Source organism: Scyliorhinus torazame, chromosome 13 (genome assembly GCF_047496885.1).
Source record: "Scyliorhinus torazame isolate Kashiwa2021f chromosome 13, sScyTor2.1, whole genome shotgun sequence".
NCBI classification, from domain to species: domain Eukaryota; kingdom Metazoa; phylum Chordata; class Chondrichthyes; order Carcharhiniformes; family Scyliorhinidae; genus Scyliorhinus; species Scyliorhinus torazame.
Window position 1 is genome coordinate 80,104,108 of NC_092719.1, and position 23,856 is coordinate 80,127,963.

The 23,856-nt window shown below is 58.5% G+C and overlaps 1 protein-coding gene across 4 annotated transcripts in view; it reads right to left on the reverse strand.

The window, feature by feature from the left end:
• The window catches only part of ints13 (integrator complex subunit 13), a 98,704-nt gene extending 75,808 nt beyond the window's left edge, over positions 1-22,896 (reverse strand). For 3 of the 4 annotated variants that reach the window (XM_072471857.1, XM_072471856.1, XM_072471855.1), the window contains exons 1-2: positions 22,458-22,895; positions 6,396-6,482 (exon numbers count right to left, since the gene is read on the reverse strand). In XM_072471857.1, the coding sequence (XP_072327958.1) occupies positions 6,396-6,482; positions 22,458-22,682 (312 nt within the window). In that variant the 5' untranslated portion in view covers positions 22,683-22,895. Of the gene's footprint in view, positions 1-6,395; positions 6,483-22,457 lie in introns of all 4 variants that reach the window. The other variant, XM_072471854.1, reaches the window with a different exon arrangement.
• Between the last annotated feature and the right edge of the window lie 960 nt (positions 22,897-23,856).

Below are 23,856 nucleotides of genomic sequence, written 5' to 3' on the forward strand. Positions count from 1 at the left end.
GAAGGAGGGTTTCTATAATTATTGGGGTTTGTTCTTCATGCACTTTCGGGAGCTGGTTCCCGTTTACTGTTGAGGGGGGATGGGTTTGGGGGGGGGCAGGTTGGGAGCCTTTTTTGTTTGTTTGGGGCTGTTTTTGAATTGTGAACATGTTGAAAATTTGTAGTATAAAAATACTTCCAAAAAACGATATCCACCCTCAACAGAATATCCTTCTCAAGACCTCCTTTTTTAGGAAAACGAGCGAGAGGAAGATGGCAACACATCCCAAACCACATTGTCCTGATGTTTTATCTCTTGTTGTTGCAGTTGACTCTTGTAGCTTGCAGAATTTGAAAGCATTTGTGGGGATTGAGGTGCTTCTTTTGGGTTAATATAAAGGATACTAGAAATTCATAAGCAGCGACTACTGGAATAAAATAACTGGATAAACATTTGAAGCTCAGGATTTTACAGGGGGATGATCTGAATTATCTGATTAATTTAAATTACAAAGCAAATACTAAAACATTTGGTAGTTCTGGGATCTTGGAGGTCAATTATATTAGGAAGCAATGAATGGATATTTTCACCCAATTACAGATCTCAATATAAAGATTTAGCCATAAATAGTAGATACACCATCAGAGGCATCTGAAAGTTTTCCTTTGATACTAACATGGACTTTGGACTTTCAAAAGAAACAATTAGTAGCAATTTTTGTTTTGAACCAAGTATGTAGAGCATACTGTGATGAATGTAGGAATTTCAGATATATTGGGTTACATGTATTTGGTGCAGTAAGGGTTAAAAGCCTGAGTTAATTTGTGAATGCTGTAGCCAAGTGTTTTAAAAATCCTGGTTTAAAAGACAACTATTTTTGGGAGCCAGAGGTGCAATTAAGGCATTGTAAAAGCTTGGGCTAATGGAGTTCTATTTGGATTAAGAGTGTTCCCTGTGGAGTATTTAATTAGAGACCTTTATGTTCAGTTAGTAAGATATGTAACTGATGGGAAGAGATGGAGTAAAAGGCAGAGTTTGTTCAGTTGTTTCTGAAAGTCAAACCATGAAGACAGTTTCTGAAGTCTTCAGTTCGAGATCCTGCATTGTTCTGACAGGATTCAGGTCTAAAAACACAGTCTCAAAGAACATCTCTTAAGCAGGTATGTCTGGGTCTGCTAACTGTATTTAAAATGGAGCGTTGAGATGGTTTTGTTGTTTGAATGGGAATAAAGATAGCAGTTAAGGGTCATTGTGTCACTGTATTGATTAATATTGTTTAAGGGGTAATTGCAAGCTATTTTCTTTGTCATCTTGAAGATATTTTAATACTGCGTTTGCAATGAAGCTTGTTTTGATATCCCATATCCCTATTTTGAGTGAAATCACTCTGGGAGTGAGGCATCCTTTCCTCACAGTCTTTCAAAATTAAAACAAAATATTGGGGTTTCTGTCCAGTATCCTAGTCACTGCCGTGGTCTGGTCCAGGTTCGCAATAATACAGTGGAAGATTAATAACCAGTTTATCAGCTACAGGGCACTGTTTCAGTGGACAATTAAACAGTCCTTAATTGGTTAAATTTTGAGTAAACATTTGTAAACTGTATTTTGTATCTGTAACAGATGTTACAGGTGAACATGTGGTATGGTGGTTATGTTTTAGAGCCAGTAATCCTCCAAAGTCCAATTGAACGACTAAACTAAAGGAAGTGCTGCCCAATCATTCAAGGAAGAGGCTCAACACCACCTCCTCTGGGAAACTAGAATTGGGCAATGCTCACATCCACCTCTCACCACTGAATTAAAAATAAAGTGGTTGCTTTGTTGACATTTTAATTGCATCTATAGTTGTTGATTACAAATCTAACCATTTTCCTACAACCAACAGTCCTAAACTGCTGTTGGCTACAATTTCTGTTTCACTAACAAAATGATTAGTTGATTGCCCTTGCATTGTCCTCAAGAAAATAAAGCATCTATCCTCCAGCTTTAATTGAAGAATTGACCGAAGATGCCACCAACACATAGTATGTTGTGCAGTGATTCGCCAACCATCCTGTTTCTCAGGACCAGATGATCATCAACTATGCAAATTCGGCAAAAATAAAGCTTTCACAATAAAAATAAATCTTTCCCTGTGTTTATGAATTTTCTCTTTCCTTTCTGGAAAGTTAAAACACACAAGTTTTAAAATGTTTGATTTTGAAGCCATTTTGTGCTGCTTTCTTTCCAAAGCAATATTAAGAATTAATAAGACTGATGCAAGTGGTAGCCATTGAGTTTACTGGAAAGCACTACAGTACTCCCAGCTCAAAGTCACTCCCTTCAAAAACAAATGAAGCAAAATGTAATTCCACAATGAAAACTCTACTGTCTTCATACAGCATTTCTTCTGCCTGCCATCTGCAGTAAGATATCAGGAGGGATATGGGACATGGGTGGGGATACACATGCAACATTGCATTCGTCAGTGGTCTTCACCAAGGAGAAGGCTCTGGGGAAACTGAAAGGTCTAAAGGTGGATAAGTCACCTGGACCGGGTGGACTACACCCCAGGGTTCTAAAAGAGGTAAGTGAGGAGATTGTGGAGGCATTGGTGGTGATCTTTCAAGAATCATTGGAGGCAGGAACGGTCCCAGAGGACTGGAAAGTGGCTAATGAAACACCACTGTTTAAGAAGGGAGGGAGGCAGAAGATGGGAAATTATAGGCCAGTTAGCCTGACTTTGGTCACTGCTAAGATTTTAGAGTCTATTATTAAAGATGAGATTGCGGAGTACTTGGAGGTGCATGGTAAAATAGGACTGAGTCAGCACGGCTTTGTCAAAGGGAGGTCATGTCTGACAAATCTGTTAGGAGTTCTTTGAAGAAGTAACAAGGAAATTAGACAAAGGAGAACCAGTGGGCGTGATTTATTTAGATTTCCAGAAGGCCTTTGACAAGGTGCCACAAAGGAGATTGTTAAATAAGTTAAGAGTCCATGGCGTTAAAGATAAGATCCTGGCATGGATAGAGGATTGGCTGACAGGCAGAAGGCAGAGTGGGGATAAAAGGGTCTTTTTCAAGATGGCAGCTGGTGACTAGTGGTGTGCCTCAGGGGTCTGTGCTTGGACCACATTTTTCACAATATACATTAATGATCTGGAAGAAGGAACTGAAGGCACTGTTGCTACGTTTGCAGATGATACAAAGATCTGTAGAGGGACAGGTAGTATTGAGGAAGCAAGGGGGCTGCAGAAGGATTTGGACAGGCTAGGAGAGTGGGCAATGAAGTGGCAGATGAAACACAAGGTGGAAAAGTGTGAGGTTATGCACTTTGGCAGGAGGAATTTACGCATAGATTATTTTCTAAATGGGGAAATCAGAAGCACAAAGGGACTTGGGAGTCCTTGTTCACAATTCTCCCATTCCCTCTATTGGGTCCGAAACATACAGAAGCAGGTCATCCGCATAGAGCGAAACCCTGTGCTCCACCCCTCCCCCCGGACCAGTCCTCTCCAGCCCCTCGCGGCTCTCAGAGCAATTGCCAACAGCTCTATAGCCAGCGCAAACAACAGTGGGGAGAGGAGGCATCGCCGTCTTGTCCCCGGTGCAGTCTAAAATAGTCCGATGTTGTCCTATTCGTCCGTACACTTGCCACAGGAGCCTGATACAGTAACCTGATCCGGTCAATAAAGCCCCGCCTGAATCCGAACCGTCCCAGTATCTCCCACAAATAGTCCCATTCTACCCGATCAAAAGTCTTTTCTGCATCCATTGCGATCACTTCCTCCACCTCCCTACCTTCCGGGGGCATCATGATCACATTTAACAACCTTCTTACATTGGCCACCAACTGCCTGCCCTTAACAAACCCAGTCTGGTCCTCCCCAATAACGTCCGGAACACAATCCTCGATCCTGGAGGTCAAGATTTTGGCCAGCAACTTGGCATCTACATTCAAAAGGGAGATCGGCCTGTAGGATCCACACAGCTCCGGGTTTTGTCCCGCTTAAGAATCAGCGAAATCGTTGCCTGTGACATCGCCGGGGCAACACCCCTCTTTCCCTTGCCTCATTGAACATCCTCAACACCGGCCCCAATATCCCCGAGAAAATTTTATAAAACTCCACCGGGTACCCCTCCGGACCCAGGGCCTTACCCGCCTGCATGGCCTGCAAGCCCTCCACCATCTCTTCCAGCCCGGTTGGAGCCCCCAGCCCTTCTACTCGCTCCCCGTCCACCTTTGGGAAATTCAGCCCCTCCGAGAGGTGCCTCATCCCCTCCAGCCCCGTAGGGGGTTCCGACCGGTGCAGCCTGTTGTAGAAATCCCTAAACGACTTATTCACCCCCACTGAATCACCTACCAGGTTCCCATCTCCGTCCTTTACTTTCCCTATCTCCCTAGCTACCTCCCTCTTCCTAAACTGCTGTGCAAGCATTCTGCCGGCCTTCTCGCCATGTTCATAGATCGCCCCCCTCACCTTTTTCAGCTGCTCCACCGCCTTCCCTGTGGTCAGCAAGCTAAACTCCGCCTGTAACCTCCACCGTTCCCTTAAAAGCCCTGCTTCTGGGGTCTCCGCATACCTCCTATCAATCTGTAGTATCTCCTTTACCAGTCGGTCCGTCTCTGCCCTGTCCATCTTCTCCCTAGGGGCCCGGATCGAGATCAGCTCCCCCCTGACCACCGCCTTCAGTGCTTCCCACACCACCGCTGCTGAAATTTCCCCCGTGTCATTGACCTGCACGTAGCTCTGAATACATTTCCTCAGCCACTCGCACACTCCTTCATCCGCCAAAAGTCCCACATCCAACCTCCAGTGCGGGCGCTGGTTACTGTCTTTACTAACCTGCAGGTCAACCCAGTGCGTTGCATGGTCTGAGATTGTAATCGCCGAGTACCCCGTGTCCACCACCCCAGCCAGCAAGGCCCTGCTCAAAATAAAGAAATCAATCCAGGAATACACTTTATGCACGTGTGAGTAGGAGAACTCCTTCACCCTCAGCTTCCCAAATCTCCATGGATCCACCCCCCCCATCAGCTCCATGAACCCTCTTTGTTCCTTTGCCATTGCTGGCACCCTGCCCGTTTTCGAGCTTGACCTCTCCAAGCCAGGGTACATAACTGTGTTGAAGTCCCCTCCCATGACCAACCTGTGCGAGTCCAGGTCCGGTATCTTCCCCAGCATCCTCTTTATAAACTCCACATCATCCCAATTTGGCGCATACACATTTACTAATACCACCTGCACCCCCTCCAGCTTCCCACTGACCATAATGTACCGACCGCCACGTCCGAGACTATTCTACCCGCCTCAAACACTTATTGATCAGGATCGCGACCCCTCTAGTCTTTGAATCTAGTCCCGAGTGAAATACCTGACTGACCCAACCTTTCCTCAGTCTAACCTGGTCCGTTACTCTAAGGTGCGTCTCCTGCAACATTACCACGTCCACCTTCAATCCCCTAATGTTCACGATTCTCTTAAAGTTAAAGTGCAGGTTCAGTCAGCAGTTAGGAAGGCAAATGCAATGTTAGCATTCATGTCAAGAGGGCTAGAATACAAGACCAGGGGCTGTATATGGCTCTGGTCAGGCCCCATTTGGAGTATTGTGAGCAGTTTTGGGCCCCGTATCTAAAGAAGGATGTGCTGGCCTTGGAAAGGGTCCAGAGAAGATTCACAAGAATGATCCCTGGAATGAACAGCTTGTCGTATGAGGAACAGTAGAGGACTCTGGGTCTATACTCGTTGGAAGTTTAGAAGGGGGGGGGGGGGGGGGGGGTGTTCTTATTGAAACTTACAGGATACTGCGAGGCCTGGATAGAGTGGAAGTGGAGAGGATGTTTCCACTTGTAGGAACAACTAGAACCAGAGGACACAATCTCAGACTAAAGGAACAATCCTTTAAAACAGAGATGAGGAGGAATTTCTTCAGCAAGAGGGTGGTGAATCTGTGGAACTCTTTGTCGCAGAAGGCTCTGGGGGCCAAATGACTGAGTGTCTTTAGACAGAGATAGATAGGTTCTTGATTAATAAGGGGATCAGGGGTTGGGAGAAGGCAGGAGAATGGGGATGAGAAAAATATCAGCCATGATTGAATGGCAGAGCAGACTCGATGAGCAGAGTAGCCTAATTCTGCTTCTTTGCCTTACGGTAACATGATCTCCAGTTACACTCCTCCACCCTCCCGATAAGCAATCCCACAGGCTTTATGAGAACTGAATGTTCGACAGATTGCATCACAGGCAGTTAACACAAATGTCACCCATGCATAATTGCACTCCGAATAAATCTTCCTTTGGAAAACGCCTGATTTTAAATTACAAAAGAAAGTATTAGACTGCCCTCATGGTACTCGAACATTTATTAGTCAATCTATTTAAATTTTAGCACACAACAAAAAAAAAAGCATCTGAAAGGGACATTTAAATCTACTTACCCTGGTAGCACCCATCAATTGCTTTGGAGCTACTGTTAGCAACCTTTGGTCACCAGATATCGACATCATGCTGCTTAATGTTGCTGGCTGAGGTACACAGGGAAATTAAATGGAACATATTTTATACATAGTTTGCAATATTTTCAAAATGGAGTGCCAACACTCCAGGAACCATAATGTTAAACAATCGGAGAGCAGAGCATCATATCACTGCTGGCTTTTTGAAAGACCTAACCAATTAGTCTCACTCCATTGTTCTTTCCCCATAGCTTGCAATGTGTTTGCCTTCCAGTATTTGTCAATTTCTCTTTTGAAAGTTACTGCTGAATCTGCTTCCATGGTCTTTCAGACAATACAGTCCAATTCATCACAGCATCCGGTCCTTTTGCCAATCATCTGAACACTGCGCTCGCTGGTTACCCGTCCAGCTTCCCAAAGAAACATTTTCTTGCCCATTTACTCCATCAATACCCACCATAACAGTGGACACCTCTATTAAATGCCCCTGAACCATCTCTGCTCAAAGGAAGACCATTCCAGTTTCTTTAGTCTCTCCACATAAGAACATAAGAACTAGGAGCAGTAGGAGGCCATCTGGCCCCTCGAGCCTCCTCCACTATTCAATGAGATCATGGCTGATCTTTTGTGGACTCAGCTCCACTTTCCGGCCCGAACACCATAACCCTTAATCCCTTTATTCTTCAAAAAACTATCTATCTTTATCTTAAAAACATTTAATGAAGGAACCTCTACTGCTTCACTGGGCAAGGAATTCCATAGATTCACAACCCTTTGGGTGAAGAAGTTCCTCCTAAACTCAGTCCTAAATCTACTTCCCCTTATTTTGAGGCTATGCCCCCTAGTTCTGCTTTCACCCGCCAGTGGAAACAACCTGCCCGCATCTATCCTATCTATTCCCTTCATAATCTTATATGCTTCTATAAGATCCCCCCTCATCCTTCTAAATTCCAACGAGTACATTCCCAGTCTACTCAGCCTCTCCTCGTAATCCAACCCCTTCAGCTCTGGGATTAACCTCGTGCACATCCTCCAGTGCCAGTACGTCCTTTCTCAAGTAAGGAGACCAAAACTGAACACAATACTCCAGGTGTGGCCTCACTAACACCTTTTACAATTGCAGCATAACCTCCCTAGTCTTAAACTCCATCCCTCTAGCAATGAAGGACAAAATTCCATTTGCCTTCTTAATCACCTGTTGCACCTGTAAACCAACTTTTTGCGACTCATGCACTAGCACACCCAGGTCTCTCTGCACAGCAGCATATTTTAATATTTTATCATTTAAATAATAATCCCTTTTGCTGTTATTCCTACCAAAATGGATAATCTCACATTTGTCAACACTGTATTCCATCTTCCAGACCCTAGCCCATTCACTTAGCCTATCCAAATCCCTCTGCAGACTTCCAGTATCCTCTGCACGTTTTGCTTTACCACTTATCTTAGTGTCGTCCGCAAACTTGGACACATTGCCCTTGGTCCCCAACTCGAAATCATCTATGTAAATTGTGAACAGTTGTGGACCCAACACTGATCCCCGAGGGACACCACTAGCTACTGATTGCCAACCAGAGAAACACCCATTAATCCCCACTCTTTGCTTTCTATTAATTAACCAATCCTCTATCCATGCTACTACTTTCCCCTTAATGCCATGCATCTTTATCTTATGCAGTAACCTTTTGTGTGGCACCTTGTCAAAGGCTTTATGGAAATCCAGATATACCACATCCATTGGCTCCCCATTATCTACCGCACTGTTAATGTCCTCAAAAAATTCCACTAAATTAGTTAGGCACGATCTGCCCTTTATGAACCCATGCTGTGTCTGCCCAATGTATATATCTGCAGCTTCTTTTCAATGAGCCTCCCATCAGAGTCAGTATCTGAGCCCAGAAAACAGATTGAAGCAGCGAATTCAAATTTGGTACAGAACCGACACCTTGTAGCCTTAACACTCACACAGCACAATACAGTATGACCTGTATTGTATAACGACCCTATCTTTATAAAAACACGTATCATGAGATCGTCACGGAGGAAGAAATATGTTAAACCAGTTTTCAAACAAGAAAAATATCTTTTCAGCCGGTAAACTATCCTTAACTGCAACCGAAAGCAAAATCAATTGAATCATCCATCACTTCGTTCAAGCAGCAAGAAAAATTACTCTGTACTAAGTGCTGCTACCCATCACTCTCCAGTGCTAATCGCTGTGGAGCTCTAAATCTACCTTCCTTTTCCATTTTTCAAATCACTTGTTCAAAAGTAAGGAAGATTCAAATTAACAGGATCTTCAATATCCAATAATGCATCAGCAGTAAGCTCTCAGAGAGGTAGTTATAGTCGGGTGATTATTTCAAGCTAATCTGGCACACCGGATGTTTTTCAGTCACTAATAATTCAGCATTAGCTCCTTGACACGGCCACCTCCGCTCCCTCCCAGCGTCACGTACTGTACAAACATCCCCACCCCCTGGGGACGGACGTCCCCATTGCTCTCTGGGCACAACACCCACCACTCTCTGGGAACAGCGCCCCTATCACACCGGGACAATTCCCCGCACGGACATCACTCTCTGGGAACATCCCTGCTCAATCCCCCCCACCCCACAATCACTCTCTGGACACAGCTACCCGCCACCCACCTCCCCCCACACACAAACACTCTCTGGAGACATCTACCCACCCCTCACCCCCACACTCTCAGGAGACATCTCCCCCGCCGCCCCCCCCCCAAATCACTCTCTGGGGAGAACCCCCACCACGCTCTGGGGACACCAACTCACCTGCCATCCTCCCTGGGGAAACCTTCCTTTCCCCCCCCCCACCAAATCACTCTCTGGGGACATCAATAACTCCGGCAACATTCTCTGTGGACATCCAAACCCCAATCACTCTCTGGGTAAATCCACCTCAATCGCTCTCTGGGTAAATCAACCTCAATCACTCTCTGGGTAAATTCACCTCAATCACTCTCTGGGTAAATTCACCTCAATCACTCTCTGGGTAAATCCACCTCAATCACTCTCTGGGTAAATCCACCTCAATCACTCTCTGGGTAAATCCACCTCAATCACTCTCTGGGTAAATCCACCTCAATCTCTCTCGAGAAATCTACTCCCCACCCCGCCCCCCTCACACACACCCCAATCACTCTTTGATGATAACCAAGTCCCACCCCCATCACTCTCTGGGACATCTGACCCCCAATGTCCTACCCCTTCACCATTATCGGAGGACGCTCCCCCCCCCCCCCACTGGCCAATCACTCTCTGGGAACATCCTCTCACACGCCCCCATCACTCTCTGGGGACATGCTCACCCCTTCCCCCCCCATCTCCGGGCAGCACAGTGGCAAACACTGCTGCCTCACAGCTCCAGGGACCTGGTTTCCATTCCGGCCTCGGGTGACTGTGTGGAGTTTGCAAGTTCTCCTCATGTCTGCGTGGGTTTCCGCCGGGTGCTCTTGTTTCCTCCCATGGTCTAAAGACGTGCAGGATAGGTGGTTTGGCTATGCTAAATTGCCCCTCAGTGTCCAAAAGGTTAAATGGGGTTACTGGGTAGGGTGAAGGAATGGGCTTAACTAGGGTGCTCTTTCCAAGGTTGGTGCAGAATCCTTCTGCAATGTAAATTCTATGAATTTGAAAAAACAATTCTATGACATTTTCCCCCACCCCACATCACTCTCGGAAAACATCGCCCTCTCCATCACTCTCTGGGGGCATTAACCAAATTTCCCCCCCCCCCCCGTGGGCATCCTCAACCCCTCCCCCCATCACTCTCTGGGACATCCTCCCCTAAGCCCATCACACTCTGGGAATATCCTACCCCCCAATCCCTCTCTGGGGACACCCTCCCCATCCCTTCTTGGGGACGCCGTCCCCTCCCCCATCCTCTGCCCCCCCCCCAATCATCCCACTCTGGGGACAACCTCGCCCCCCCCCCCCCCCTCTGCGGACATCCTCTGCCCCAACCCCATCCCTCTCTGGGGACATCCTCTCTCCACCCCCCCCCCCCACACCCCTTTCTGGGGACATCCTCGCTTCCCCCCCCCCCTCTCTGGGGCATCCTCTCTCCCCCGCCCTCTCTGGGGACATCCTCCTCCCCCCCTCTCTGGGGCCATCTTCTCTCCCCCCCCTCTCTGGGGACATCTTCTCTCCCCCCCCCCATCTCTGGGGACATCTCCCACCCCCCCACCCCCTCTGGGGACATCTCTCCCCTCCCCCCCCCGGGAACACCTTCTCTCCCCCCCCCCCCTCTGGGGGACATCTTCTCTCTACTCCCCCCACCCCCCCCTCTGGGGACATCTTCTATCTCCTCCTCCCCCCCCCCCCTCTGGGGACATCTTCTCTCCCCCTCCCCTGGGGACATCTTCTCTCCCCCCACCCCCCAGGGGACATCGTCTCTCCCCCCCCCTCTGGGACATCTTCTCTCCCCCCCCCCATCTGGGGTCATGTTCTCTCCCCCCCCCCCCCCCTGGGGACATCTTCTCTCGCCACCCCCCTCTGGGGACATCTTCTCTCGCCACCCCCCTCCTGGGACATCTTCTCTCCCCCCCCCCTGGTGACATCTCCTCCCCCCCCCCTCTGGGGAATATCCTCTCTGCTCTCCCCCCCCCCTCTCTGGGGACATCCTCGCTTCCCCCCCCCCCTCTCTGGGGACATCCTCTCTCTCCCCCCCCCCTCTGGGGACATCTTCTCTCCCCCACCGCCCCCCCCTCTGGAGACATCTTCTCTCCCCCCGCCACCCCCCCCCCCCCTTGGGCATCTTCTCTCCCCCCCGCCCCCCTCTGGGGACATCTCCTCTCGCCACCCCCCTCTGGGGACATCTTCTCTCCCCCCCACCCCCCCCCCCCCCCTCTGGGGACATATTCTCTCCCCCCTCTGGGGACATCCTCTCTCCTCTCCCCCCCCCCCCCCACTCTCTGGGGACATCCTCTCTCCCCTCCCCCCCTCTATGGGGACATCCTCACTCTCTCCCCTCCCCCCCTCTCTGGGGACATCCTCACTCCTCCCCTCCCCCCCTCTTTGGGGACATCCTCAGTCCTCCCCCCCCCCCCCCCCTCGCTGGGGACATCCTCTCTCCCCCCCCCCCTCTGGGGACATCTTCTCTCCCCCACCCCTCTGTGGACATCCTCTCCCCACCCCTCTGGGGACATCCTCTCCCCCCCTCTGGGGACATCCTCTTCCCCACCCCCCCTCTCTGGTGACATCCTCTCTCCCCCCCCCCCCGGGGACATCCTCTCCCCCCCCCCCCCCCTCTGGGGACATCCTCTCTCCTCTCCCCCCCACCCCCGCTCTCTGGGGACATCCGCTCTCCCCGCCCCCCCCTCTGGGGACATCCTCTCTCTCCCCCCCCCCCCATCCCTCTCTGGGGACATCCTCTCTTCTCCTCCACCCCCCCCTCTGGGGTCATATTCTCTCCCCCCCCCCCCTCTGGGGACATATTCTCCCCCCCCCCTCTGGGGACATATTCTCTCCTCCCCCCCCCCCCCCCCCTCTGGGGACATATTCTCTCCCCCCCACCCCTCTGGGGACATATTCTCCCCCCCCCCCCCGGGGACATCCTCTCCCCCCCCCCCGGCCTGGGGACACCCCCCCCTCCCCCCCGCCTGGGGACATCCTCTCCCCCCCACCCCCCCCGGGACATCCTCTTCCCCCCCACCCCCCGGCCTGGGGACATCCTCTCCCCCCCCCCCCCCCCGGCCTGGGGGCATCCTCTTTCCCCCCCCCCCCCGGCCTGGGGACATCCTCTCCCCCCCCCCCCCCCTCCCCCTCTGGGGGACATCCTCTTCCCCCCCCCCCCCCCAGCCTGGGGACACCCTCTGTTCTCCCTCCTCAGGCCCGGGCTCTCACCAGTTTCCGGGCCGGGAAGATGTCGTACATGATGCCCTCTCCCCCTCCCCTATGGGGACATCTTCTCTCCCCCCCCCCCCTCACATATTCTCTTCCCCCCTCTGGGGACATCCTCTCTCCTCTCTCCCCCCCCCCCCCCACCCCCACCCCCGCTCTCTGGGGGACATCCTCTCTCTCCCCCCAGCCTCTCTGGGGACATCCTCTCTCCCCCCCACCCCCCCATCCCTCTCTGGGGACATCCTCTCTTCTCCTCCACCCCCCCCCCTCTGGGGACATATTCTCCCCCCCCCCCTCTGGGGACATATCTTCCCCCCCCCTCTGGGGACATATTCTCTCCCCCCCACCCCTCTGGGGACATATTCTCTCCCCCCCCGGGGACATATTCTCACCCCCCCCCCCCCGGGGGACATATTCTCTCCCCCCCCCCCCCCCCGGGGACATATTCTCTCCCCGCCCCCCCCCCGGGGGACATATTCTCTCTCCCCCCACCCTCTGTGGACATCCTCTTCCCCCCACCCCCCTCTGGGGACATCCTCTTTCCCCCCCCCTCTGGGGACATCCTCATTCCCCCCCCCCCACTCTGGGGACATTCCTCTTTCCCCCCCCCCCCCCCCCACTCTGGGGACATCCTCTTTCCCCCCACCCCCACCCCTGGGGACATCCTCTTTCCCCCCACCTGGGGACATCCTCTTCCCCATCCCCTCCGGGGACATCCTCTCTCCTCTCCCCCCCCCCCCCACCCCCGCTCTCTGGGGACATCCTCTCTTCCCCCCCCCCCCCTCTCTGGGGACATCCTCTCTTCTCCTCCACCCCCCCCCCCCCTCTGGGGACATATTCTCTCCTTCCCCCCCCCCCCCCCCCCCCCTCTGAGGACATATTCTCTCCCCCCCACACCCCTCTGGGGACATATTCTCTCTCCCCCCCCCCCCGGGGACATCCTCTTTCCCGCCCCCCCTCTGGGACATCCTCTCCCCCGCCCTCTGGGGACATCCTCTCCCCCCCCCCCACCCTCTGGGGAAATCCTCTCCACCCCCCCCCCCTCCCCCTCTGGGGACATCCTCTTCCCCCCCCCCCCCCCCCCCCCCCACGGCCTGGGGACACCCTCTGTTCTCCCTCCTCAGGCCCGGGCTCTCACCAGTTTCCGGGCCGGGAAGATGTCGTACATGATGCCCTCTCCCCCCTCCCCTATGGGGACATCTTCTCTTCCCCCCCCCCCCCCCCCTCACATATTCTCTTCCCCCCTCTGGGGACATCCTCTCTCCTCTCCCCCCCCCCCCACCCCCGCTCTCTGGGACATCCTCTCTCCCCCCACCTCTCTGGGACATCCTCTCTCTCCCCCCCATCCCTCTCTGGGGACATCCTCTCTTCTCCTCCACCCCCCCCCCCCCTCTGGGGACATATTCTCTCCCCCCCCCCCCTCTGGGGACATGTTCTCTCCCCCCCTCCCCCCCCTCTGGGGACATATTCTCTCCTCCCCCCCCCTCTGGGGACATATTCTCTCCCCCCCACCCCTCTGGGGACATATTCTCTCTCTCCCCCCCTCTGGGGACATATTCTCTCCCCCCCCCCCCAGGGACATATTCTCCCCCCCCCCCCCGGGGACATATTCTCTCTCCCCTCCCCCTCTGTGGACATCCTCTTCCCCCCCACCCTCCCCCTCTGGGGACATCCTCTTCCCCCCCCCCCCCCCCAGCCTGGGGACACCCTCTGTTCTCCCTCCTCAGGCCCGGGCTCTCACCAGTTTCCGGGCCGGGAAGATGTCCGTACATGATGCCCTCTCCCCTCCCCTATGGGGACATCTTCTCTCCCCCCCCCCTCACATATTCTCTTCCCCCCTCCTGGGGACATCCTCTCTCCTCTCCCCCCCCCCCCCCACCCCCACCCCCGCTCTCTGGGGACATCCTCTCTCTCCCCCCAGCCTCTCTGGGGACATCCTCTCTCCCCCCCCCACCCATCCCTCTCTGGGGACATCCTCTCTCTCCCCCAGCCTCTCTGGGGACATATTCTCCCCCCCCCCCCTAGGGACATATTCTCCCCCCCCCCCCCCCCCCCCCGGGGGACATATTCTCTCTCCCCTCCCCCCTCTGTGGACATCCTCTTCCCCCCCACCCCCCTCTGGGGACATCCTCTCCCCCCCCCCCCCCCCCCCTGGGGACATCCTCTTCCCCCCCCCCCCCCCCCCCCGGGGACATCCTCTTCCCCATCCCCTCCGGGGACATCCTCTCTCCTCTCCCCCCCCCCCCCCCCCCCCCGCTCTCTGGGGACATCCTCTCTCCCCCCCCCCCTCTCTGGGGACATCCTCTCTTCTCCTCCACCCCCCCCCCTCTGGGGACATATTCTCTCCCCCCCCCCCCCTTTGGGGACATATTCTCTCCTCCCCCCCCCCTGGGGACATATTCTCTCCCCCCCCCCACTGGGGACATATTCTCTCCCCCCCCCCCCCCCGGGGACATCCTCTTTCCCCCCCCCCCCCCCCTGGGGACATCCTCTCTCTTTCCCCCCCCCCCCCCCTGGGGACATCCTCTCTCCACCCCCCCCCCCCCCCCCCCCTCTGGGGACATCCTCTTCCCCCCCCATCTGGGGACATCCTCTTCCCCCCCCCCTCTGGGGACATCCCCTTTCCCCCCCCCCCCCCTCTGGGGACATCCTCTTCCCCCCCCCCTCTGGGGACATCCTCTTTCCCCCCCCCCCCTCTGGGGACATCCTCTTTCCCCCCCCCCCCCCCTCTGGGGACATCCTCTTTTCCCCCCTCCCCCCCCTCTGGGGACATCCTCTTCCCCCCCCCCCCTCTGGGGACATCCTCTTCTCCCCCCCCCCCCTCTGGGGACATCCTCTTCTCCCCCCCCCCCTCTGCGGACATCCTCTGCCCCAACCCCATCCTCTCTGGGGACATCCTCTCTCCACCCCCCCCCCACACCCCTTTCTGGGGACATCCTCGCTTCCCCCCCCCCTCTCTGGGCATCCTCTCTCCCCCGCCCTCTCTGGGGACATCCTCTCTCCCCCCCTCTCTGGGCCATCTTCTCACCCCCCCCCTCTCTGGGGACATCTTCTCTCCCCCCCCATCTCTGGGGACATCTCCCACCCCCCCCCCACCCCCTCTGGGGACATCTCTCCCCTCCCCCCCCCCCGGGAACATCTTCTCTCCCCCCCCCCCCCCCTCTGGGGACATCTTCTCTCTACTCCCCCCACCCCCCCCTCTGGGGACATCTTCTATCTCCTCCTCCCCCCCCCCCCCCTCTGGGGACATCTTCTCTCCCCCTCCCTGGGGACATCTTCTCTCCCCCACCCCCCAGGGGACATCGTCTCTCCCCCCCCCTCTGGGGACATCTTCTCTCCCCCCCCATCTGGGGTCATGTTCTCTCCCCCCCCCCCCCCCTGGGGACATCTTCTCTCGCCACCCCCCTCTGGGGACATCTTCTCTCGCCACCCCCCTCTGGGGACATCTTCTCTCCCCCCCCCCTGGTGACATCTCCTCCCCCCCCCCCTCTGGGGAATATCCTCTCTGCTCTCCCCCCCCCTCTCTGGGGACATCCTCGCTTCCCCCCCCCCCTCTCTGGGGACATCCTCTCTCTCCCCCCCCCCCTCTGGGGACATCTTCTCTCCCCCACCGCCCCCCCCTCTGGAGACATCTTCTCTCCCCCCGCCCCCCCCCTTGGGCATCTTCTCTCCCCCCCCCTTCCCCTCTGGGGACATCTCCTCTCGCCACCCCCCTCTGGGGACATCTTCTCTCCCCCCCACCCCCCCCCCCTCTGGGGACATATTCTCTCCCCCCTCTGGGGACATCCTCTCTCCTCTCCCCCCCCCCCCCCCCCCACTCTCTGGGGACATCCTCTCTCCCCTCCCCCCCTCTATGGGGACATCCTCACTCTCTCCCCTCCCCCCCTCTCTGGGGACATCCTCACTCCTCCCCTCCCCCCCTCTTTGGGGACATCCTCAGTCCTCCCCCCCCCCCCCTTGCTGGGACATCCTCTCTCCCCCCCCCTCTGGGGACATCTTCTCTCCCCTCCCCCCCCCCCACTCTGGGGACATCTTCTCTCCCCCTCCCCCCCCCGCTCTGGGGACATCTTCTCTCCCCCTCCCACCCCACTCTGGGGACATCTTCTCTCCCCCTCCCCCCCGCTCTGGGGACATCTTCTCTCCCCCTCCCACCCCACTCTGGGGACATCTTCTCTCCCCCTCCCACCCCCCTCTGGGGACATCTTCTCTCCCCCCCCCCCCTCTGGGGACATCTTCTCTCCCCCCCACCTCTGGGGACATCTTCTCTCCCCCTCCCCTATGGGGACATCTTCTCTCCCCCCCCCCCCCCCCCTCACATATTCTCTTCCCCCCTCTGGGGACATCCTCTCTCCTCTTCCCCCCCCCCCCCCCAACCCCCACCCCCGCTCTCTGGGGACATCCTCTCTCCCCCCCCTTCTCTGGGGACATATTCTCTCCCCCCCCGCCCCCCCTCTGGGGACATATTCTCTCCTCCGCCCCCCCCCCCTCTGGGGACATATTCTCTCCCCCCCACCCCTCTGGGGATATATTCTCACCCCCCCCCCCCCGGGACATATTCTCTCCCCCCCCCCCTGGGGACATATTCTCCCCCCTCCCCCCGGGGACATATTCTCTCCCCCCACCCCTCTGTGGACATCCTCTCCCCACCCCTCTGGGGACATCCTCTCCCCCCCTCTGGGGACATCCTCTTCCCCACCCCCCCCTCTCTGGTGACATCCTCTCTCCCCCCCCCCCCGGGGGACATCCTCTCCCCCCCCCCCCCTCTGGGGACATCCTCTCTCCTCTCCCCCCCCACCCCCGCTCTCTGGGGACATCCGCTCTCCCCGCCCCCCTCTCTGGGGACATCCTCTCTCTCCCCCCCCCAATCCCTCTCTGGGGACATCCTCTCTTCTCCTCCACCCCCCCCCTTTGGGGTCATATTCTCTCCCCCCCCCCCCCTCTGGGACATATTCTCCCCCCCCCTCTGGGGACATATTCTCTCCTCCCCCCCCCCCCCCCCTCTGGGGACATATTCTCTCCCCCCCACCCCTCTGGGGACATATTCTCCCCCCCCCCCCCCCCCCCCCCGGGGACATCCTCTCCCCCCCCCCCCCCCCCGGCCTGGGGACATCCCCCCGGCCTGGGGACATCCTCTCCCCCCCCCCCCCCCCCCCCGGACATCCTCTTCCCCCCACCCCCCGGCCTGGGGACATCCTCTCCCTCCCCCCCCCCCCCCCGGCCTGGGGACATCCTCTCCCCCCCCCCCCCTCCCCCTCTGGGGACATCCTCTTCCCCCCCCCCCCCCCCCCAGCCTGGGACACCCTCTGTTCTCCCTCCTCAGGCCCGGGCTCTCACCAGTTTCCGGGCCGGGAAGATGTCGTACATGATGCCCTCTCCCCCTCCCCTATGGGGACATCTTCTCTCCCCCCCCCTCACATATTCTCTTCCCCCCTCTGGGGACATCCTCTCTCCTCTCCCCCACCCCCCCCCACCCCCACCCCCCGCTCTCTGGGGACATCCTCTCTCTCCCCCCAGCCTCTCTGGGGACATCCTCTCTCCCCCCCCCCCCCCATCCCTCTCTGGGGACATCCTCTCTTCTCCTCCACCCCCCCCCTCTGGGGACATATTCTCCACCCCCCCTCTGGGGACATATTCTTCCCCCCCCCCTCTGGGGACATATTCTCTCCCCCCCACCCCTCTGGGGACATATTCTCTCCCCCCCGGGTACATATTCTCACCCCCCCCCCCGGGGACATATTCTCTCCCCCCCCCCCCCCCCGGGGACATATTCTCTCCCCGCCCCCCCCCCCCCGGGGACATATTCTCTCTCCCCCCACCCTCTGTGGACATCCTCTTCCCCCACCCCCCTCTGGGGACATCCTCTTTCCCCCCCCCCTCTGGGGACATCCTCATTTCCCCCCCCCCCCACTCTGGGGACATCCTCTTCCCCCCCCCCCCCCCCCACTCTGGGGACATCCTCTTTCCCCCCACCCCCACCCCTGGGGACATCCTCTTTCCCCCCACCTGGGGACATCCTCTTCCCCATCCCCTCCGGGGACATCCTCTCTCCTCTCCCCCCCCCGCTCTCTGGGGACATCCTCTCTCCCCCCCCCCCTCTCTGGGGACATCCTCTCTTCTCCTCCAACCCCCCCCCCTCTGGGGACATATTCTCTCCCCCCCCCCTCTGGGGACATATTCTCTCCTCCCCCCCCCCCCCCCTCTGAGGACATATTCTCTCCCCCCCACACCCCTCTGGGGACATATTCTCTCTCCCCCCCCCCCCGGGGACATCCTCTTTCCCGCCCCCCCTCTGGGGACATCCTCTCCCCCCCCCATCTGGGGACATCCTCTCCCCCCCCCACCCTCTGGGGAAATCCTCTCCACCCCCCCCCTCCCCCTCTGGGGACATCCTCTTCCCCCCCCCCCCCCGGCCTGGGGACACCCTCTGTTCTCCCTCCTCAGGCCCGGGCTCTCACCAGTTCCGGGCCGGGAAGATGTTGTACATGATGCCCTCTCCCCCTCCCCTATGGGGACATCTTCTCTTCCCCCCCCCCCCCCTCACATATTCTCTTCCCCCTCTGGGGACATCCTCTCTCCTCTCCCCCCCCCCCCCCCACCCCCGCTCTCTGGGGACATCCTCTCTCCCCCCCCCCTCTCTGGGGACATCCTCTCTCTCCCCCCCCATCCCTCTCTGGGGACATCCTCTCTTCTCCTCCACCCCCCCCCCTCTGGGGACATATTCTCTCCCCCCCCTCTGGGACATGTTCTCTCCCCCCCTCCCCCCCCTCTGGGGACATATTCTCTCCTCCCCCCCCCTCTGGGGACATATTCTCTCCCCCCCACCCCTCTGGGGACATATTCTCTCTCTCCCCCCCTCTGGGGACATATTCTCTCCCCCCCCCCCCGGGGACATATTCTCTCTCCCCTCCCCCCTCTGTGGACATCCTCTTCCCCCCCCACCCTACCCCTCTGGGGACATCCTCTTCCCCCCCCCCCCAGCCTGGGGACACCCTCTGTTCTCCCTCCTCAGGCCCGGGCTCTCACCAGTTTCCGGGCCGGGAAGATGTCGTACATGATGCCCTCTCCCCCTCCCCTATGGGGACATCTTCTCTCCCCCCCCCCTCACATATTCTCTTCCCCCCTCTGGGGACATCCTCTCCCCCCCCCTCTGGGGACATCCTCTTCCCCCCCCCCCCCTCTGCAGACATCCTCTTCCCCCCCCCCCTCTGGGGACATCCTCTTCCCCCCCCCCTCTGGGGACATCCTCTTCCCCCCCCCCCCCCCCTCTGGGGACATCCTCTTCCCCCCCCCCCTCTGGGGACATCCTCTTCCCCCCCCCTCTGGGGACATCCTCTTCCCCCCCCCCCCCCCCCCCTGGGGACATCCTCTTCCCCCCCCCCCCCTCTGGGGACATCCTCTTCCCCCCCCCCCTCTGGGGACATCCTCTTCCTCCCCCCCCCTCTGGGGACATCCTCTTCCTCCCCCCCCCCCCCCTCTGGGGTCATCCTCTTCCCCCCCCCCGGGGACATCCTCTTCCCCCCCCTCTGGGGACATCCTCTTCTCCCCCCCCCCTCCCCTGGGGACATCCTCTTCTCCCCCCCCCCTCCCCTGGGGACATACTCTTCTCCCCCCCCCCCTCCCCTGGGGACATCCTCTTCTGCCCCCCCCCTCCCCTGGGGACATCCTCTTCTCCCCCCCCCTCCCCCTGGGGACATCCTCTTCCCCCCCCCCTCTGGGGACATCCTCTTCTCCCCCCCCCCCTCCCCTGGGGACATCCTCTTCTCCCCCCCCCCCCCTCCCCTGGGGACATCCTCTTCTCCCCCCCCCCCCTCCCCTGGGGACATCCTCTTCTCCCCCCCCCCCCCTCTGGGACATCCTCTTCCTCCCCCCCCTCTGGGGACATCCTCTTCTTCCCCCCCCCCTCTGGGGACATCCTCTCCCCCCCCCCCTCTGGGGACATCCTCTTCCCCCCCCCCCCTCTGGGGACATCCTCTTCCCCCCCCCCCCCTCTGGGGACATCCTCTTCCCCCCCCCCTCTGGGGACATCCTCTTCCCCCCCCCCCTCTGGGGACATCCTCTTCTCCCCCCCCCCTCCCCCTGGGGACATCCTCTTCTCCCCCCCCCTCCCCTGGGGACATCCTCTTCTCCCCCCCCCCCTCCCCTGGGGACATCCTCTTCTCCCCCCCCCCCCCCTCCTCTGGGGACATCCTCTTCTTCCCCCCCCCCCCTCTGGGGACATCCTCTCCCCCCCCCCCTCTGGGGACATCCTCTCCCCCCCCCTCTGGGGACATCCTCTTCCCCCCCCCCCCCTCTGGGGACATCCTCTTCCCCCCCCCCCCCTCTGGGGACATCCTCTTCCCCCCCCCCCTCTGGGGACATCCTCTTCCCCCCCCCCTCTCTGGGGACATCCTCTTCCCCCCCCCTCTCTGGGGACATCCTCTTCCCCCCCCCTCTCTGGGGACATCCTCTTCCCCCCCCCCCCTCTGGGGACATCCTCTTCTCCCCCCCCCCCCCCCTGGGGACATCCTCTTCTCCCCCCCCCCCCCCCCCCCCTCTGGGGACATCCTCTCCCCCCCCCCCCCCCTCTGGGGACATCCTCTTCCCCCCCCCCCCCCTCTGGGGACATCCTCTTCCTCCCCCCCCCCCCTCTGGGGACATCCTCTTCCCCCCCCCCCTCTGGGGACATCCTCTTCCCCCCCTCTGGGGACATCCTCTTCCTCCCTTCCCCCCCTCTGGGGACATCCTCTTCCTCCCCCCCCCCCCCTCTGGGGACATCCTCTTCCTCCCCCCCCCCCCCTCTGGGGACATCCTCTTCCTCCCCCCCCCCCCCCCTCTGGGGACATCCTCTTCCCCCCCCCCCCCCCCCTCTGGGGACATCCTCTTCCTCCCCCCCCCCCCTCTGGGGACATCCTCTTCCCCCCCCCCCCTCTGGGGACATCCTCTTCCCCCCCTCTGGGGACATCCTCTTCCTCCCTTCCCCCCCTCTGGGGACATCCTCTTCCTCCCCCCCCCCCCTCTGGGGACATCCTCTTCCTCCCCCCCCCCCCTCTGGGGACATCCTCTTCCTCCCCCCCCCCCCTCTGGGGACATCCTCTTCCCCCCCCCCCGGGGACATCCTCTTCCCCCCCTCTGGGGACATCCTCTTCCTCCCTTCCCCCCCTCTGGGGACATCCTCTTCCTCCCCCCCCCCCCTCTGGGGACATCCTCTTCCTCCCCCCCCCCCCTCTGGGGACATCCTCTTCCTCCCCCCCCCCCCCCTCTGGGGACATCCTCTTCCTCCCCCCCCCCCCTCTGGGGACATCCTCTTCCTCCCCCCCCCCCCTCTGGGGACATCCTCTTCTCCCCCCCCCTCCCCTGGGGACATCCTCCCCCCCCCCCCCCCCCCCCTCTGGGGACATCCTCTCCCCCCCCCCCCCCCCTCTGGGGACATCCTCTCCCCCCCCCCCCCCCCTCTGGGGACATCCTCTCCCCCCCCCCCCCCCCTCTGGGGACATCCTCTTCTCCCCCCCCCTCCCCTGGGGACATCCTCTTCTCCCCCCCCCTCCCCTGGGGACATCCTCTTCTCCCCCCCCCCCCCCCGGGGACATCCTCTTCTCCCCCCCCCCCCCCCCTGGGGACATCCTCTTCTCCCCCCCCCCCCCCCCCTGGGGACATCCTCTTCTCCCCCCCCCCTCCCCTGGGGACATCCTCTCTCCCCCCCCCCTCCCCTGGGGACATCCTCTCTCCCCCCCCCCTCCCCTGGGGACATCCTCTCTCCCCCCCCTCCCCTGGGGACATCCTCTCTCTCCCCCCCCCCCCCCCCCCTGGGGACATCCTCTCCCCCCCCCCCCCTCCCCTGGGGACATCCTCTCTCCCCCCCCCCCCTCCCCTGGGGACATCCTCTCTCCCCCCCCCCCTCCCCTGGGGACATCCTCTCTCCCCCCCCCCCCCTCCCCTGGGGACATCCTCTCTCCCCCCCCCCCCCTCCCCTGGGGACATCCTCTCTCCCCCCCACCCCCCTCCCCTGGGGACATCCTCTCTCCCCCCCCCCCCCCTCCCCTGGGGACATCCTCTCTCCCCCCCCCCCCTCCCCTGGGGACATCCTCTTCCCCCCCCCCCCTCCCCTGGGGACATCCTCTTCCCCCCCCCCCCCCCCCCTTGGGGACATCCTCTCTCCCCCCCTCTGGGGACATCCTCTGTTCTCCCTCCTCAGGCCCCGGGCTCTCACCAGTTTCCGGGCCGGGAAGATGTCGTACATGATGCGACAATACTCCATGGCCGACTCCACGGCGCACGTCCAGAGCGATTTGGAGATGGGAGCGAGCGGGATGATGCCCGGGGCCCGGTTCTTGGTGAACATGTCGAACTCCACCGTCTGCCTGCAGGACTCGGCCATGTACGGGCAGTGATCCACCACAAACACCGTCTTGTGTGCCTCCGAGAACAGCTTCATCCTGGGCGGCGGGAGGGCGACCAAAGGCAGCGAGCCAGGCGGCGCCGTCAAACCAAAAATACAAACTCACAAACAAAAATACAAACACAACAGGCCGCCCGCCCGCACCGAGCCGGTGAAACAATAAGACGAGGGATCCGGGTCTCCCCCAGGCCCTCCCGAGCAGCAGCGGTCACCAGGCAACCGACATCCCTCTGAGTCCAGCATCACGTGAGCGAGCGAACAGCGGATCAAAGATGGCGGCCAGGAAACGCGCATGCGCGACAAGCTCAAGGACAGGCCTCGATGTCACTACGTCGGCAATCAACCCTGAGCGCCAAACAAAATTTCCTGAAGAGGTAACTGAGAGGGTGGGCGAGGGTAATGTTGTCGATGTGCTGTACATGGACTTCCAACTGGCATTCGACACATTGGCATGCAACAGATTTGTGAGAAATGTTACAGAATCCTTACAGTGCAGAAGCAATTCATTCGGTCCATCGAGCCTGCAGCGACCCTCTGATGGAGCACCCCAGCCTCCTAACTGGCACAGCGTTTGACTGTGGGAGGAAACCAGAGCACACACAGAGAGAACGTGCAAACTCCACACTGACAGTCATCCAAGGCCAGATGTGAGCCTGTGGCCTTGGTGCTGTGAGGCACTTTACTATCGTGCTGCCCACGCTCATGGAATAAAAGCAATAGTGCCACACATATAAAATTGACTGAGTGATAAATTGATGTTTTTCAGACTCAAGGAAGTTTCGTAGTGGGATTCCCCAGGGGTCAGTATTGGGACCTTTGCTTTCCCTGATAGATTTTTAAAAGTTTACTCTCAAATTAATGTCTAGATTTCTTTTTTTTCATTTTCAGGATGTAGGTGTCACTGGTTAGGCCAACATTTATTGCCCTTCTCCAATTGCCCTTGAGAGTGGTGGTGAGTTGCCTTCTTGGACTGCTGCAGTCCATTTTAGAGTAAGTTCCAGGATTTTGACCCAGCGCCAGTGAAAGAACAGCAATTTATTTCCAAGTTAGGATGGTGAGTAGTTTGGAGGAGAACTTCCAGGTGGTGGCCTTCCATGTATCTGCTGTCTTTGTCCTAGAAGGTAGTGCTCAAAGGTTTAAAAGCTGCTGTCTAAGTAGCCTTGGTGAGTTCCTGCAGAGCATAATGTAGGTCGTAAACACTGCTGCTATT